General features: G+C 38.7%; 1 protein-coding gene across 9 annotated transcripts in view; it reads right to left on the bottom strand.

Moving 5' to 3' along the window:
- Positions 1–19,909, bottom strand: part of COL23A1 (collagen type XXIII alpha 1 chain) — a 381,168-nt gene that overhangs the window by 105,277 nt on the left and 255,982 nt on the right. For all 9 annotated transcript variants that reach the window (XM_029583497.1, XM_029583501.1, XM_029583495.1 and 6 more), the window contains exon 3: positions 9,254–9,298. In XM_029583497.1, coding sequence (XP_029439357.1) covers positions 9,254–9,298 — 45 coding nt within the window. The remainder of the gene's footprint in view (positions 1–9,253; positions 9,299–19,909) is intronic.

The following is a 19,909-nucleotide window of genomic DNA, read 5'->3' as shown; positions in this document are numbered from 1 at the left end:
AGTAGGGAATGGTTATTTACCATTTCAAACAGAACTAGGATTAGGGACATGCCTTGAAGCTAGCATGCAGCAGATTTAAAATTGGAGATTGGCTTTTTTTTTTTTTTTTTTTATTTAGCACGCAAGCTGCTCAATTTGTTCCTGAAGGATGTGGTCAAAGCATCAAGCACAACTTGGTTTAAATTAAGTTCCAGGAGGAGAAGTCTATTAACAATTATCAGCCAGGTCGACTAAAGGAAATTCACCACTTATCCTTCAGAGTGAGCAATAAGGAATCTGATTTACTCTTTGGAATATGTCAGGTACTTCTTAATGACCCAGACTGGCCACTGTTGATGCAGGGATTAAGTGGACCTTTGGTCTGACCCAGCATGGCATATTTTACATTCTTATCTGCTACTGCATATAGCAAGCACATTTCATGCCTGGGAAGTATGGTAAGTGCTAGAGAAATTTTAGAATTGTAATTTTGATATGTTTTATATGCTATTATGCTGTATTATGATATTGAAATCATGATTTGTCATTCTATTTTTTTAATATATACATCGCCTACAGCTTGTTTGTTAGGTAATTAACAAATTAAAATAAGAGTTCTTCGATCCTGCAGATACTTGGTTTCTTTCTGGGTTAATTAATTTTTTTACTGAAACAGCATAAAAAATTATTCAAAGGTGCTGCATTCTACATTCAAAGAATGGATCTATGTGATCCTGAAAGCTCATTCTCATTTTTGGACAATATTATAATCAGACCAATAAATTATATTGTAACTTATAAAGAATGCAGAAAATAAATACAAGTTGTTTTTTTTTGCAGGAGGGGGCAATGGGATAGGATTTTCAGTTTAAATATTTTTATTGAGATCATATCATTAAGCAATCACAAAGAAAATAATATATCAGATGAAATGGAAAATGCCAAATTACAAAACATGGTCAATCCTGATTTCAGCCATTAAAAATATTATACAGATGGATCTGACAAGTAATCCCTCTAAGGCCTTCCACATCACCATCCATTTAGTTAACTAATTAAATTTAATCATACCCGCTTTCTCATATCTATAATACATGCACACAGAATTCCAACAAAAATGTTGATTTAGTAGATCGCTACTTTTCCAACTAGAAATAATCCATTTAAGGGCAAACACCATAAGGGTTTCTAAATGTAGATTGTCGAGAAAGGGGTCAAACTCTGTCTCCTACCTCAAAACAGAGTAAATCTAGAAGAGAGATGGCCATTAATAAAGAGACTAGCCTGAGGCCATTGAAATAAAAGGTGAATACCTGATAAAGTATCTCTAAAGCCTAATCAGTGTAATATTGCAAACAGGTAAACCCATTCCACTTGGTCAAAAGCTTTTTTGGCATCAAGAGATAGAGCAATCATGGAAGAGGGAATATTTTGAGCTAATTGTAGTAGATGCAAAATAAGTCTTGCATTGTTAAAAATATAGCACCCTTTAATGAATCCAGATTGAGCCAGATGCGCCAAATCACATATGATATGTTCAAGACGAGAGGCTACGGTTTTAGCAAAACGTTTATAATCAGTATTAAGTAGGGAAATGGGCCTATAGCTAGCCACTAGTTTACCTGGTGGCTAGCTATAGGCCCAACTGGGTAAAGCAATTATATGAGCTTCTGCAAATAAAGGGTCCATTATAGTGGAGAAGAGGGTCTGAAGACAAGGGAGAAGAAGATCAGAGAAAGAATGACAAAATTCCAGGGAAGCCTTCTAGACCAAGAGCTTTCTCTCTGTTCAAAGAGGAAATAGCTTAGACCTATTGATCTTGCAGAAATAAGTTATCAAGTCTGGACACCTGATCTGCAGAAAGAATAGGATGTTTGTTTTATGACAAAAATCTCTGAATGGGAGCCTGATCATTAGGTATTTCAAAGGAATATAAATTTTGGTAAAAATTCCTAAACTGTTCCCATATGTCAGAATCCCAAACAGTCATCTGAGTAGAAGAGACATTAATGGCCTGAATATGTTTTCTATTAGTCTCTTTTTTTAAGATAAGAGGCTGATAGGTGACCACATTTATTCTCTTCAGAATGATATATAGCCTTCTGAACAAAAATATCTTTCCCAGCCTGTTTACTAATAGATTATTTAATGTATATTTAACCTTATATAGGGAATGTAACAGGGCATTATCACCACATTATATATGAGCCTGTTCTAAGCGAGTGATCTCCTTGTGAAGTGACCTTAAGTCAGCTGTGAACTTTCGCTACAAGAGGATACTACAGCTAATAATCTCTCCATGAATCATAGCTTTAAATGCTTCCCAAACAGTAGGGAAGGATATGTCATCTGTGAAATTGTGCATGAAGAAAACCTCAGGAAATTGCCAAAGGTAGGGTAAGAACTCCGGATCTTATAACTGGGAAGAGTTGAATTGCCCTATCTGATCCATTCAAGACACTGAAGATAGCATCACCTGGAAGGTAATTACTGCATGATCAGAAACAAAGATTGGACAAATGGAAGCCTGAGTGACATCAGAAGGAACATATTTAGAAACTAGAAAATAATCAATCCTTGAGTAAGATGAATGAGGAAAAGGAAAAAAAAAGTGTAGTCCATGTCTGTAGGATGGATAAGCCACCAGGGATCAGCCAAGTTATGGGACATCATCATTTCTGCAATAGTTTTTTAGGATTTTGAAACAGAAGTTTAGCATTTTGATTGTTTTCCTAAAGAGTCAAAAGGTTGATTGAAATCTCCACCAATGATAATTCTGTGTTAGAAGATGAGATGAAATTTGATGGAAAGAGACTGGATCATCCATAGTAGGAGCATAAAGGCTGAAAAAGAAAAAGGACTCACTACCAATTAGAAGTGTGGCAGAGACCCATCTGCCCTTCAGTATCAGCCATTTGAGATGTAATCTGAGCATCCAAGCATTCTTCACAGCAGAAGCATGAACCCACATTATCATTCCGCTCTTGAGAATAGTTTCAAAGACTCTAAATGAGACAGATGAGTTTCCTGAAGCATGAGGACATCTAACTTCAAAGATTTAAGATATGAAATCTTCTTCCTTTTAATGGGATGTGAAAAGCCATTAATGTTTAAAGAGGTTAAAACAAAAGAAGAGACTGTTGCCATTGATATGATAAGCAGAAAAGAAGGGTTGCAGATTCATCATAGAAGACCAGCAAGATTGATGGAGAGAAAAAATGAAAGACCAAACGGCAAAAAAGATGGGTAGGGAAAAAATGCCATACCCAACCAACAAACACCAAGAAATAACATACCCCAAAATAGTGGGAATATGTATTCATCAAAAGAGAAATGGGAGGACATGGAGGACAGTGGTAGACAGTGCCAACATCCTCTAATAGCACATAAAAGATGATAAACAGTAACTAATGAAAGCCAACACAGGAAAAAACACGTGAACCTCTATCATCCATTGGAACTGGAGAGTGATGAAGAAATTTATGCAGTTCTGCAGGATCAGTAAAGCTGTGAGAGAAGCTCCAATGATAACTTGCATTCTGGCACGGTAGAATAAGCCATAGTGAGCTCCCAGAGTCTTCAATTGGGGACATATAGCCAAAAATTATTTCCTATTCCACAGTAATTTTGGCCAAGTCAGCTACTAAGATTAGGAGATGGCCTTCCCAAATCAAAGGTAACTTAGCTTTGACAGCATTAAGAATAGCAAAGCATGAGGATATTGAAAGACTTTGAATATCAATGGATTCAGTCTGTTATGATCAGTTCAGGGGTGAGCAATGCAATGTGCCCGCTCAATTTCAAAGGGTCAATCAAACATTAGGCCCAGTAAACAAGGGATGAAAGATTCCATAAAACTTGACCAGGGTCCCTACTTTTGGTACTGTCTGAGAGACCCAGAAGATGGATGTTGTTTCCCCTGCTGTGATTATTCAAATCCTCAAAATCGTGCTGCAGATCCAAAAGCTGTTTTTGAAGCTTCTCAGTATGCAGGGCCTCATCCTCTAGATGCATCAGTCACGATTACAGAGTTTCTGCTTGCTGATTAAATGCAGCAATTTGAGAGGAGATAGTGGCAAGTTCCTGTTTAAATGCTTTAATCTTTTTGTTATTAGATATCAGGTTTCCTTTAACATTAGCAGCTCAGCCATGATGGTGCCAACAGGATGGGAGAGTCCTTAGTGCCATTTTTGTCAGGGAGAGCAGGTTGTGCTTCGCTCTCTTGACGCCTCCTATTGGCACAAAAGCAGTTTCGATTTTATTTTGTTTAGCACTAGACATGCCACTCCTCTAGGATCTGTCAAAAACTCACCTCTAAACATCGCCAGAAGACAAAAGTTGGCTTTGCTCTCTCTCAGTAAAGCCGAACTGAGTAATCAGGCAGCCATCTTAGATGGCTGCAAAACCATGCCCCCAGAATGAGGTAGGATTTAATTGTAGTCAATACTGACCTCTCTTACACACAGAATATTTCCATTTCATAGAATAAGAATTGTCTTGTGCCAGAGAAAGAAAACACACTCAAAACACGTTTACCACTTTTCAAGTTGTAATTCACAAACTCCATCCATGACGCCAGTGTGCAGGATGGGCACAGCATTCAAAGTCCCAACTATTAACTTTCTTGCAAAGCCAACTCATCAACAAAACAACAAACATAAAAGCCGAGCATTGCGCCACAGTACATTCTACAAATGTGAAATAAAACAAAACCACCACATGTGAAATATATTTTTGTTCTTTATAGTTAACCAAAGTGATTTGTAGCTGTGCTATACTGTACCCACTGGTATGAAGTATCTGCCTCCAAAATTCATACAAATTTTATTTGCTGAACTTATTTTTTAAATATGTTTATTTTAGGAACAAAAAAAACCATTTAGCCTCCCCATTTCTATTCTTTATAATTATTCACAGTACTCTGCTTTAAGAGGAGGAAACCACACCTCAAAGCGGCATTGGTAGATTTTCCAGTTCAGTGACCAATTAGATCTCTGGTTTTCGGCACTTGAGAAGCAGGTCAGGTAGGTTGATGTTCTGTACCACCCACATATGCGTGCACGTGGGCATTTTAGTGCAAGCAACGCTTTTAAAATCGACCCCCATTGGTTTTAAATTTGCTGTCTGTTAATTTCATGGAGTATCCCCTGGTCCTTGCTTTATTACTACTATACGAAAGAGTGAACAAGAGTATTTCTCTCTCTCCCCCCCCCCCCCCCCCCCCCCCAAGTCATAATTTTATAAACCTCTAGCATATCCCCGCTAGTTTGTTCGGCTTTTAAAAAAAAAAAAAAAAAAAAAAAAGAACGTGCTGATCATTTCGGCAATCACCAGGGAAAGGCTCTACTTAGTGAACAAGAACCAGTGCTGACACCCGCACCCTCCCCCCGGGCACTGTTATGATCTTATTTGGATTGCGTGAAGCTGTTAACACATATCTGCCCCTTAGGAACGAATGCCATCCTACAAGGCAAAGCTGTATTCACATTTTATCAGCTGTATTAGGGAACGGGGATCTAGGGTATATGTATGGTAATCGCCTGAAACAAATATATAAATAATGGCATGTTCAAAAGAGATGAAAAACTAATATTTGGCATATTTCCCACGTGCGGGAAGTCTGCTTTTTCTTGATTGGTGATGGGAGGGGGGGCAGGGGGAAGAGAGGGAAGAAGAGCAGGTAAGGGAGGGGGGGTCTACATAACGAATACAGCACGTTTGTTAGCGACAGGATTGCACTGCATCAACTCTGTCCTCGTATTTTTAGTGTCTTAATGTCTGCTTATATTCCAGAATCTGGAATCAGTTTACAGCGCCTCACACGTCTGTGCCAAGGGCTTCATCTGCCTGAATAAAAAATTACCTCTTTGTGTTTTTACCTTTAACCTCCTACGCTGCAAATATTGAAAAATGAATACTGGCCCTCTAAGGACTCTGTGCATCAGAGAAATTCTCATAGTTGGTGTCTTTGTGCAAAAATATTCTGCGAATGAAGCCTCAGGCACAACGACTAATGCTATGTTCACTATTTATTGCTGCTGGTTCTACGTAGATTTCATAAAAACTCGTGGCCATTCAGAATAATTAAAAGGTACATTTCATAGAAGCTTCTCAGACTTTTTTTTTCTCCCTAAAACCACTGATTTGTTCTGCTCTTTAACTTCAACAATGAAATATAGGAATTAATGAAGGGGGGGGGAGGGGAAAAAAAAGAATGCAGAACTTCCATGAGATTTCAGAACAATACTTGAAATTTCTAGGATCATTTGGTGGTAATTCACATACATTTCAGGGAATGCTGCTATTGTAAAACTTTTTAAACAGGCCTTCTGTCTAATAAGACATGGACATTATTAGGAGATTAGGGAGCACACTGTGGGAAGCTGTGAGATGTCAGGCGGGAGGTTAAACGCAGAGCACGTTCAGCTACCCAAGATCTGCAACACTCTAGAATTTGAGTCATGGTTCTCATAAAAGGCCATGATGTCAAGTGTAGAGAATTTCGGGACATTGTGACTCTTACTTGCTATGTACAGACCATCAAGTCTTATACATTATTGGTAGGATACATACATTGTTGAGATGATATGAGATTTAAACAAATATTTATCAACTGATTAATGATGTGTGCAGAAAAGCGAAGTTCATGACCTAAATGTGAATTATATATTTTTTAGCTCTCTCTTTCCTATGGAATTCACTATTTTCATAACATATTTGGTCCCTCTACACAGTCTTCAGGAGCTTTTAAACTGACTATAAATTAATATGCACACGATATATCTGCATACACTGGGACCCCCAGTATATGTAAGTAAGAACATAAGTGTCATGTTGGATCAGACTAATGGTCTATTGCAATCATTTTCATCCTGTGCGTCGAGTAACCCTGTAAACAACCCCTAGCAGTCTGGTTTTCAGGATCTCTAGAATGAATATGCATGAAATAGATTTGCATGCACCGGTTCCTCTCGAGACCCAGGCTGAGAACCACTGGTCTATGGAATCCAGCATCCTGCTTCTGATACTGACCAATCCAGGTCCCCGGGAAGTACCCGGAAAATCCATTCCATGTTGCTGACTTCCAGAAGAGATGGCAATCTCATCTATCTGGCTAATAATTGTTAAAGGGATGGTCCTCCAGTATCTTGTTAAAATTTTATTCAAAACCAGCTATACTATCAACCTTGACCATATCGGTCAGTAGAAAACTCCACAGCTTAATAGTGAAAAAAATTATCTTACATTTCTTTTAAATCTTAAATTTATTTTAATTTAATGGAGTGTCCCTTAGTCCTAGTACCATCTAAAAAGATAAATAAGCATTCCCTGCATCACTCATGATCTAATAAACCTCTATCATATCCCCTCTTAGTTGTCTCTTCTCCAAACTGAAGAGTCCTAACCAGTTTATCCTTTCTTCATAAGGGAGCCATTCCATCCCCTTTATCATTTTTATTTCCCATCTCTACTCTTTTTTTTTATTCTGTTATATTTTTTAGATGGAGTAACCAGAACTATGCACAATACTTAAATTGTGGTCATATCACAGATTTGTATAGAGGCATTGATATTCTCAGTTTTAGTCTCATCCTTTTCTGAATAGTTCTTAACAATCTGTTTGACTTTCTGACCACTGTTGCACACTGAGCTGAGGATTTCAATGATTTGTTCACAATGACGCCAAGATCCTTTTTTCTGGGTGGTGACTCAGTATGGAACCTGGCATTGTGTACATATAGTAAGGATTATTTTTTCCCTTTGTGAATCATTGGTCTACATTCAGTTTCATCTGTCATTTAGATGCCCCATTACCCCACCTCACAGTCTGCTTGTATATGTTTTTCTTTTAACTGCTTTGAATAGTTTTGCATCATCTTTACATCTGATCACCTCATCATTGCTAGGGTTTCCAACTGGCTCCAGATTATCAGGACAGGTTGATCCAGTCCTGGTTTTACTCCCTGCATGCAGGTACTAATAGTCTTGTTTTTTTTTTTTTAGGGAATGCAATAGAGAAGTCAGAATAAGTCCCAGCATGCAATGGGGTAAAACCAGGACTGGATCAACCTGTCCTGAAAATCTGGAGCCAGTTGGCAACCCTCTTTGTTCCCTTTCTGCAGACCATTAATGAGTAAGTTAAACACTAGTCCAAATACAGATCCCTGGGGCACTCCGCTGTTTACCTCTTTCCACTGGGAAAAAACTTTTCCTATCCTTAATGAGTTACCAGCCAGCCACACAGGGACATTGCCTCCTATCCCTTGGCTTTTTTTAATTTCCTGAGGCATCTCAAATATCTTCTGGAAATCCAGATACACTATATAGATCGGCTCGCCCTTATCCACCTGCTTATTTATCCCTTCTAAGAATTCTGGTAAGGCATGATTTCCCTTTGCTAAATCCATGCGGGCTCTTCTTTATAAAACCATAAATGACCCGAGGCGGGTGGCACCTTATAGACTAACCAGTTTACTGAGGCATGAGCTTTTGAGGACAGAGTCCCTGTCGTCAGATATATAACCAGTGACTTTATTCTTAATACCTTTCACCATTTTAATCGGGCATATTCTGTGTGGACACAATACCGTAGCTATGTAAAGTGGCTCTAAAATGCCTGCTCTGTGGATATTTCCCCATTCTCGTGACGCCTGCATGTCTGTTTCCTGCAAAAGCACCCACCAATCTAAAGCTATTTCATATTTTAATTTTCGCTGGTTACCAATTCTTAATATTACCAGGGTAGTGCTTCTTCAGTGATGCTGCCTCACAAAGACAGCTTCTATGTAGTACGTTAAACAGTGCATTCAGCTATTTTATAGACCCAAACAAAATCTTCATACAAACTGTTCCCTAAGAAAATTGGAATGATAGCTCCTAGACCCTAAGGAGTCAATTTTCAAAAAATGCTTATTTCCTAAATTAGGTTCCTATTAGGACTTGCAGTAAAATTTAGGGACCTTTCAGATGAAAATTTACCTAAACTTAGATCTGAATTCGTTTTTCTAGATTTAGGTTCCCAAGTTAAGTTTTTATTGCTAAAAAAAAAAGAGTAAATAAATCTGTATTTAAGCGCCTATCCTTTTGTCCACATCTTAACTCCACCCTCGTTGCCAACTACTTTTTAGAAAATAAATTTAGGTGGCTAGTGAAAATAGGTGCTTGATCCTAGTCCATTTTCAAATGCATTATGTAAATGTAAATTATTTTTGATATGGCACACTAGTGAGGGTATCATAGAAAAAAAAAATAAGTGAAGGAATGTGAGGCTTACCTGGATCACCTCGTCGTCCCACCTTTCCTCTCCTTCCTGGAGGACCTGCAAACAAGTGAGAAAGCATTTGTTAATTTATTGTCTCACTCTGTAATGTCACATCACATTGTAGAAAGGAAGTGCTAAAGATATCCACCCAGTGGGCAGAGAGGCAATTCCATAATAATTTCAGGTACCAAAAGCCAACTTTTGTTATGTAGATCATGGTATAACAGTGGTTCCCAACCTGTGGTCCATGAACCCCTATGGGTCTGTGGGACCATTACGGGGTAACGCTGAAGTGCAGCTGCCGGGGAGAAGAAAACAAGAGGGAAGGGGCCACAGAAGGAGGGAAGTAGGGCAGGAGGAAGAGCTGAAAATTCACCTAAAGCTAACAGGTTAAAATTATCTGGTTATCTTATCTGCTCAGCAGATCTTTGAAAATTGATGCCTGTGTGAATTATCTGGGAAACAACTGTTGATGAAGACATAAAACAGTGTCTTGCTCACAAAAATTAACACACCCAAATAAAACATCCATTGCAGAATACATACCTAATTTATGAAATTGTCTACCTACTATCCATGAAGCCTTGAATTTCTGATTTGTTTTCTTGTTAAATTTACTTGTAAGTACTCAAAATTAGTCACCTCTTATTCTAAGCCAGAGGTGGCCAACTCTGGTCCTTGAGAGCCACAAACAAGCCAGGTTTTCAGGTTATCCAGGATATTTGTATGCAGATCTGTCTCATGCATATTCCTGATGGATATCCTGAAAACCAGGCCTGTTTGTGGCTCTCGAGGAATGGAGTAGGCTACCCTTGCTCTAAGCTGATGCATTCTGTGAATGAGACGTCAGTGGTTCTCAACCTTTTTTCTATTGGGACACACCCGGCAGACAATGTTTACAGGCGTGACACACTGAACACGTGACCATCATGGGGCTAAATGTAAACATTTACTCTGCATAAACAGGACCTGCACCCACCCACCCACCCTATCCCCAAACAATGGATGCAGAACAGAACTAAGATATTTCAAATACAACTCATATATAAAAAAAAGATATTCTGATTCTGGTGCTACCTCAGTAACAGAAACACAAACTCCCTTGCTACCAGGCACATTGTAAAATACATTACTCGAAGAAAAAAAACCAAACCACCACTCAACACATGTGTAGCAAACTTCCCATACCATTGCAACACTAATTCCAAGAACTCAAACAGCAATAGCCCTTCCTATGAAAAGGCAGCAGTGCAGCCCAATGCATGTCCTATTGAGAAAGAGACTCACAGAATGGAAGCCGTCTCAAAATGCTGTTTGGCATGCTTACTTATCTACACCCAGAACAATTTGTTGAAAAGAAACCGGTAGAATTTGGAAAACTCCAACCAGTTGAACTCTGTCCGAGCAGTCCTTTATTAGTACGAAAAAGATAAGTAAGCACCTTGTTAGCACTAATTTCCTTGATAAATATAGACTTAGCAAGAGCTCTTCATAATACTGCAAACTGAAAAGGAAAGCTGAGCGATAATAAAATCAGAAGGCAGAAAAGCAAGACATCAAGAAGCTAAGGAAGCTGGTTTGCTAAAGGGTGCTAAACATCGTAACTTAAAACTCGAAGCAGGGAAAGGGCATTTTCCCCCTATTCATTAAGAATCGGTTAGGCAAAATTATTACTGCTTTAAAAAAAAAAAAAAAAAAGCTTCTACATAGCCTCGGCAGGTGGCTTCAGAGACTATGGGCCTCTCAATACTACTGACCTCTAAAGAAGGAGAAGGATTGAAGTCCAGTCTAAAGCTGGTGAAAATAAAGCAAGAGAGGTCAATAATAAATTGTTCCCATTGAGCTCTATCATATTTTTGTGAATAGCTGGAGAGTTTTTCACGTCACAAAAATCTTTTATTATTACTTCAATTCGAATGAACTGAAATATAATGAAGGTGCAAAATGTCCACAGATACAACCCCCCCCCCCCCCTCACCTCTGACTTTTCACATCTTAAGCAGGAGTTTTCATGATCTAGCATATAAGGCGGTGTGTGTTTAGGCATGGCAAACTACTTTGTGCGCCTACACTGTTCTCACCCTTCAGTAAATCAACTTCCAAGAGCCTCCGTGAACGCCATCGACACGGTACCAACCTCAGCAGCAGAGGGACAAATGACACATGCTGCTGTAAAGGGTCTAACCCTGCTTACTTCTGTCATTTTTTTCAATTGCACCTGCCATTGTGACATCAATTATTTTGCACGTGAAATCAAATTTTCCCAGAGAGACTATGCCTGAGGATTCTCAACAGCGGGCAAGGGAAGAGTAAAACTGGGCAGAGAACGAGCTCTGGGGAATTGCAATAAAAAAGGAAGATGAGCCTGGTGGTCGTTACCCGCTGTCATATTATATATGTTTCTACAAGAGGGCCTTATGTGCTAAGTGACAAAACACAGCAGATTCATTCATTCCCTGAGAACATAAGAAGTGCGTGCTGGGTCAGACCAAGGCCCATCGGGTCCAGCACCTTGTGCCTGGCAGTGGCTAGTCCAAGTCACAAGTACCCAGCAGATCCCAAACAGTTGATGTATAGCACCCCAGGGGATAAGCGCCAGCTTTCCCAAGTCTGTCTGTATATGGACTTTTCCTTCAGGAACTTGTCCAAACCTTTTTTGAGCACCACTGTATTAGTTGCCGACCACATCCTCTGGCAACAGATTCCATAGCTTGATTGTGTGCTGAGTGAAACCTACTACAACTTGTTTTAATTTAAATGAGTATTCCAATGTATAATTATTACAAATCACCTATGTAGGAAAAAAAAAATTCCTGAACCTACTGTTAATGGAGATTTACATTATATTAGTATTTTTTTTAAATTATGTTTATTTTAATATTATTTTATCTGCGTATCTCCAAATAAACGCTTCCTATGGTGGTGAAGATGCCAAAAGTTTGGTTCACATTATAGAGTTAAATAAGGACCACTTGTGCACTGGTCTACATGAAGCGTTTCCTCAAACCTTCCATGAGGTTAATATTCATGGATGGAGACATTCTTGTTTTCACTCTCTCCTTTCATTCTTAGATCTTAATATAAATACAGCAGTTTCCTTTAACCCTAGGAAAACAATACATAACATTCATAAAATACCTAAGCGGCTCAAAAACGGCTCCTGTTTCCAATTTACAAACCTAAAATCTGATTTTCTGCATAGTTTGTCAAGTGGGGGAAAGAATTCAGGGAAAAAGACTGGATGAAAACCCAATGAAAAACATTTGTTTCTGCTGGTTCCAGTTAATGAACCATGTAGCTCCATTTGCCAAATTATGTGCAGGCTGAATACGGTTTCAGAGTCTGCAGCCATCAACCAAATCTCACCTGTCTGAATATTTATCATCTCTGCCCATCAATAACCGTTCCCTATAACCCAACATTTACATTAGAGAAAGTTCCCTTCTTAAAGATAACATAACAGTCACACTCAATTATGCACGCTCACATTTGGCTGCAGACTAAATGAAAATGTATTTTTTTGAAATACCTAGAATACTAATCTTTTTTTTATTTTATTTATTATTTTTAATTAAAATAAGAATTTTCCCTCCCAAATGGGGGAAAAAAACTCTGATGGAAGGTTCATGCAAGAATCTGATGAGATACAATATCAATTTACCTGCCAGTTGAAGATCAATATTAAAACACTTAAAACTATTATAGAAGCTTGTAGTAGCAATGACAACAGCTCAGTTTTCAGTGTGCGGTCCAGTTAGGGTAAGTGGATAATTAGCAAGATCAGTAGTTAAAACAAGTTAAAGTGGTATCACTTTTAGTTTAAGGAAAACGTATTGGAACTAAACCTTAAAGCGTAAATTATACCATATAATCTATCATGCTAGGAAACCGCTACTTTAACCTCTCACCCGTCCTCCATGTGAGTCTGGGGGAAAGTAAGTTTATCCAATTCAATTTCTATTTTAAATTCTTCTAGCAGTAAAACAAAGTGGTGCTTATGTGTCTTGTGCATTTATTACCTTGAATCAGACCTCACCAAGCTTATTCAGTGAATAACACTATTTATAAGAATCAGTAGACTTTAGCCAGTAACAGAATGCAAATTCTGAATTCAGCCGGGTGCACTGTATTTACTGTCTCTGACCTCTCTCCTCTTCCCCTGGTCCTGCCCGGCAGCTGGTCTCCATCTATTTCTTGCTCTCCTTACAACTACTTGAAGCCATGTATACTGGCAGGAAGCCTGAACAGTTTAGCCTGGCATTCCTTTATTATTCAATAGTAGAGGTATTTCACAAAATCTTACGGTGCCGGGCAAGCTTCTCCTCCCCTAGTGCTAATCCCTCTTCATGACAAGCACTGCCACCTGCTCCCATCTTAGAGTGTGGGCCCTGCAAAGTGGTCAAATAAACCTATTAAAAAAAAAAAAAAGCCAACAAGTCACGTCCCAGTGCACTACAAAGAAACTGGCAGTACAGAGGGGCAACGGGAGAAATAAAACAGTAGCCATAAACAGACTAACATCATCATTTGAAGGCTTCCATAACCGGCACAGACAAACTGCATGCAGTGGAGTATTAGAAGATGACAGACTTGGGCTCCAAAATATCTTCAAGGCCATTTTTTTTTCCCATTTGTAAGATTATTCTCTAGCAGCTACTGAAGTGAAATGAGTAGACTGGGGAGCTTAACCGATGGCAGTCTACAGTAGGGATGTGAATCGGGCTTCGGACGATTGAAAATATCGTACGATTGAAAATATCGTACGATATTTTCAAAATTGTCAGAAATCAGGGGCTCTCCCAAAACGATAGGAAAACCCCACGATATTGTTCGTGGGGGTACTCTTATTGTTTTGGGGGAGGGCGGGAAAAATGGCACACAAAAATAACCCCTAAACCCACCCCGACCCTTTAAAACTAATCCCTTAGCTTCCCCCACCCTCCTGACCCCCCCAAAAATCTTTTTACAGGTACCTGGTGGTCCAGTGGGGGTCCCGGGAGCGATCTCCTGCTCCCGGGCCATTGGCTGCCACTAATCAAAATGGCGCCGATGGCCGTTGGCCCTTACCATGTGACAGGGTTTCCGTGCCATTGGCCGGCCCCTGTCACATGGTAGGAGCAACTGGATGGCCCGCGCCATTTTTAAAGATTAATATCTGAACACCACAAGACTAGAAGGTGTCAGAAGACTTCACTAAACAAAGCCTAAAGGCCTAGAAAGACTAATATTCTCCCTGTCAAGAAAGAACCTAAGGGACCATGGAGAATCTACGAGCCTCACCCACCCTTCATTATTTATTATTATTTAAGGCTTTTATATACCGACTTTCTTGATACAAATCAAATCAACTTCATGTGCCCCAGAGCTCTAGCAGCTGGCAGAACAGGACTGCAATTAGTAAACAATATATTTTAAGAATTTTAATCTATTTAATATACTATTAACTAGAAGTGTGTATGGAAAAAATGTTTCATTTTCTTATTTAATTGATTTATTTGGTTATTTTAGCACAAGCTAATATTTTAATTTTCCATGTGATAAAATCACAAAATGAAAAAAAAAATGTATTGTGTGTCATTTCAAATTGTAAATGAAACAAATTTCATTGTGTTTTACATAGCATTTAAAAACAATAGCACACCTGTACAGTAGCACCTTAATATTTTAGTGTTTTGGCTAATGATTTCAAATAGTCATGCATTGCACACATCATGGTGTGTTCTTTCAATGCTTAGAATTAACGCAGAGGGTCAAGTACAGGCATGAACGCCTTCCTCATAAACCTAAGAACATGCCATACTGGGTCAGACCAAGGGTCCATCAAGCCCAGCATCCTGTTTCCAACAGTGGCCAATCCAGGCCATAAGAACCTGGCAAGTACCCACCTACAGGCCACAATGCATCAATTAATAAAGGAAAACCATATAGATGCTAAGTTATAATAATTTTAATTGTTTCAATGTCAAGTATTAACCCTCTGGTATCATGAAAAAGTGCTAATAAGTCAAGGCGCTCTGGAAAAGCACGGGATATAATCATATTCCAAACAACATCGCAGAGTTCAATTTTGCTGCAGCTAAGTATATCAGATGCAATTTTTATTTAGACAGATCATTTAAGAAGCTTATAGAAAATATCAGGACTCAACAATTATAGCTGCTGGTCTATTTTATTATATGATTATATATGGTGTCTCTGAAGCCATAACTGCTCTACCAGAGTGCCTGGGCAGGTTAGCACTTATTTATCATACCAGAGGGATAGTACTGGACACGGATACCCGCTCCTTTTTTTTGTATTTGAGTTCACTCGCTCGATAAGATAATGGTTTTACAGGCTTCTGGTTAATACATTAATTTTAATTGTTTGACATTGCCTGTCCTCTGAACTGTACTATAAAAAATGTATGTTCCAAGTTCCCTCTTTAAAAGACTACAATCTGCTTTCTTATCTTTTACTTTGAGAAATTGAACTCTCTAGTACACTACATCTTATAAATCATTCCGCATCACTCTGGCACTTTAAAATAAGAATTCAGGCAGTAATGTTTGATTAATTAATAGCATCATTAGAGTGTCATTATGGTGCTAGAGCCAGTGAATGCCCCAAGATCAGCTATCCTCTTGGCTAGCCAAGTGACACTTTGGTGCTAATATTTATGTAACGAACATTGAAAACATTACCATATTTAAGAACTGAACATGGAAAAAATAAGTGAATATATTTAAGCAACATTAAAATGATATCCCATTTATAAAACTATAGTTGAATTTTGTTTATTAATAATTACTAATTCTTCCTTTCTGAAGCTTTCATGTTTTATAATATACTGCAGATTCAGCATTTAAATGTAACCCCATTAATTGAGCTCTAGGATGAGAGGCTCTGAGATATTTTTACCATGTACTATACCTGAAGAAGTGTTATAAGAAAATGGATTGCATCTCCATGAAATGTACCAGTCTCCTGGTGATGGTCAGAATGATTACCCCTATACTGTTATGTGAAGAATAAACTTACACACTCAAAGAGCTTCAGCAAAGCTATTCATTTGGTGAAAATGATAGTGGTGGATATCTAAAAGAGCCTGACCGAGAATGTCGTCCATACAATCCATGCACATCCTAAGCTATCAGAACAGAAGAGAAATGTGTCCTTGGAAAGCTCTGGGGCATCGCCAGAGGAACTAAATCTACCAATCTTAGGTCAACAAAGGTCAATAGAGCAGTTTTCATTTGTAATGTGAAGACTTCATAACTAACTTAGGGTCTATTTATCAACTTGCCATAACACAGTTTATTGATGCATGTTATTAGTCAACAGGCCTCATTATTCTCAACGGGGCCTATTTACTAACATCATGCATTGCTAAACAGGCCACTTAAATCTAAACAGTTAGGATCTCCACTACATGCATTTGTTGCCACGATACATCATCTGCATTGACATGGAATAAATAGTGAAGAAATCTTCAGAGGTCTATATTGAGTAAGCTGAGGAGGGGAATGATATCCAGATAACTTGGATATTCAGTGAAGCATGACTGAATAAGCATGACATTGAATATATCTGGCTAAAGTTAAAGTTACCTCAGTAACTTTAGGACAGCCCTCTCGCATCACCAGGCTCAGCCAGATAAATTATCTGGATATGACTGAATATTGGTGCTAATTGGCTAAAACATTTAGCCCGCTCCCAGAACACTCCTTAACAGACTCTTCTATCTGGCTAAACGTTGCACAGGTAATGAGTTACCCGCACAAAATTTAAATGGAGAGCAGGGGAAATTTTTGAAAGCAAAGGTTTATCCAGATAACTCCCTAAACTGCCTGGAGACATCTTTTGAATATGAACCTCTCAGTCTTTTACACAAACAAAATTTTATGTAAATAAGCTACATACAAAAGGGGATAATTTTCAGAAGGATTTACATGTGCAAAGGTATCACAGCAATTTTCAAAAGTCCATTTATGCATGAAAAACTCAGTTTTAAGCACATAAATCCTTTGGAAAATTATCCCCAAAGCCTTGAAATTCAAACTGCTCAAGCAATTTCCTTCCACAGGTATAGCAACGTATCAGGGTAACAAATTGGTTTATACTGTAAATAAAGCAGTGTGGTTGCAATGTTATGAGTAATAAGGTAGAGACAATACGCTCAGTGATGGTTTTTTTTTTTTGTGGTCATAAATGAAAGGCCTGGGTTTGATTTCTGATCCTCGGGCCAGTTGAGGGCTCAGTATGCTGCAGAGGCAGCGTTCGTAGCTCCGGTGGGAAGGGAGTCTCATGGTGGCTATGCCTAATTTCCAAACTCAGGGTGCAAGCAGCTTCAACCAGTAGTACCCTGGCCGAAGACCATTCCTACTTTGGTTGACCTAGATAGGGGGCGAGAAATAGCAGGAAAAAAAAATACCCAGGTGATTGTAAGCGAAAGCTCATGGGGCCATAGCCCAACAGAGATGCTCTGAAAGTCCAAATGAAGTAGGAGGCAATTGCTGAACCAAAATATTGATAGGGATGAAGTACTGGGAGTTTTACAGTGGTGCATCTCGCTGGGTTTACGTTTGCGTTTCCATACGGTGGGGTGGGGATGTACAATTCCTTTTTGTGCCAGTGGGCACGAGGGTCTTTCGAATGGGGTTTGAACACTTGTGTGTGCCCACACCGCACATTCGCTCCAGTACAGGTCAGAAACTGTGCTATTCATTTTGCTTTGGCATCGATCTCAAGGTTGCCCTGTTATTTTAAATGCTGACGTTTGATCTTACCTTGCTTTTTTCTTAAGAAAGAAAAAAAAAAAACAACACTTGAAATCTGGCATTTTCAACATTTATTCACTTAAAGCTTCTAAATATATTTTGCTATGTCTGCTAGGGTGCTCTTAACATCGGTTCAATTAGGTTTCTGTATCAATACTATTGAATTTAAAAAAAGTGTTTATAAAAAAGTTTTACCTTTGTAACCAAACTTTATAATTTATCTTGCAATTTTTTGAGTGACTTCACAATTAAGCCAGATAACCTTTGCAGGAGAAATTTAGCTTCCCACCTTAGTTATGATTTTCAAATCCAGATGTAAACAGTAATCATAATTACTACCTAGGATCTGATATTCTTTTCTAATTGGTGCTTTTCTCAAATTTCTAAGAATGATTTTAGTCCGTTGAACTATATCAGATGCTGCACTTAATTTTTTTTTTTTAAGGCACACATAAAAAGGTCATGTTCTAGCTTGAAAGGACCAAAAAACATCTGTTATACTTCATGCTATGTCACTCCATCTATCTTCTGAGCTCACTCTAAAATAATACTTAGCATTGCGGCGAGCTGGTAGCTATACAACAATGCCAGACACAGGGGCCCCCTCTTTTGCGTCTTGGCTTTTGTAAAACATATTTGTTCCTCTGCCTTTTTTCCTTCCTAATACAAATCTGGCAGTTTGTCCAACCAAAAACAAGACCTTATCTAAGCTCACGGGCAAAAAACTGGAACAGCAACAAAAGTCTTGGTAATTCGTTTATGCTGAGAAATTCAGTCCTTCCCTCCAGTGTCAACTGTAAGGCAATCCATCTTCTCAAGTCTTCCTCCATCTCTGTTACCAATTTACTAATTCATGTCTTTGGAGGGTTACCAGAAAGCCCTCATATCTTATTCTCCCTCCATCCCCAGGTCACAAATACAACTCTGTAACTCCTTTATGTCTGTGGGAGAGGGTCTTAAGAGAGTCGTCATCTCCATTCGAGTTTTAAACAAGTGCAGAATATAATGGCAGATAAGGACCACAGGGGATCATCTGGTCTGCTCATTCCTGGTGCAAAAAGATTTTACTGAATGCCTCTATTTATGAATTTGAAGACTACCAAAATAGATATTTGTGGTTAGGTGATATAACATGAAAAAGGTTTTTAAACATTTAGGGGCCAATAAATTAAAGTGCATTAGCTAACGATGCATTTTAATACACTTTTGTCAGATGCGGACTTTTGCAAAAAAACTTAATGAACCACATCACATCAACACATTTGCCAACAAAGTAGGTGGGGAGGGGGGTGGGGCGGGTGGGGAGAAGGAACAGGATTTCAGCCAGCCTGGTTATGCCCTGCTTGATTGCTGGGAAGGGACGGCGTCAGTCCAATGTAGTCTTGCTTGAGGATCAGGAAGGTGTTGTCAGATGGTCCAGAGGGACCTGCTATACTGGCAGGGAGGGAGACATTGCAGCCTACAACAGGACTTGCAATAGCCAGCAGTGGAAATGCCTGCGCATTAACACTGGTATGTAGCATAGCATTAATATATTATCATAAACAAATATTTCTTATTTCTCTTTTCAGCTGGAAGCTAACAATGCATTTTACCTCTCCATCTAATTCATATACATTAGACAGTAGACACTGAAGACACACACTACAGAATTCTAGAAACATATATATTTTCCTAGCTGAAAGATTCAGATCATATATGGACAGGAGTTTAAAGCTAGATGAGGAACATGGCAGACAGTGGGCTATTTTCCACTTCTCTCTCCCCCATCAAAACAAATGAAGTTAGTGGAGGAAAACAGATTCAGGATTCAAAGCAGCATGGTTTTATCAACAGGTAATGATGTCAGACAAATATGATCAATTTCTTTGATTACATGACCAGAGTTTAAAGGTGTTTGAGAGAGTTT

Source organism: Rhinatrema bivittatum, chromosome 18 (genome assembly GCF_901001135.1).
Source record: "Rhinatrema bivittatum chromosome 18, aRhiBiv1.1, whole genome shotgun sequence".
In the NCBI taxonomy this organism is placed as follows: Eukaryota; Metazoa; Chordata; class Amphibia; order Gymnophiona; family Rhinatrematidae; genus Rhinatrema; species Rhinatrema bivittatum.
The sequence above is the reverse complement of the archived record's forward strand: the minus strand, read 5'-3'. Positions and strand labels throughout refer to the sequence as shown.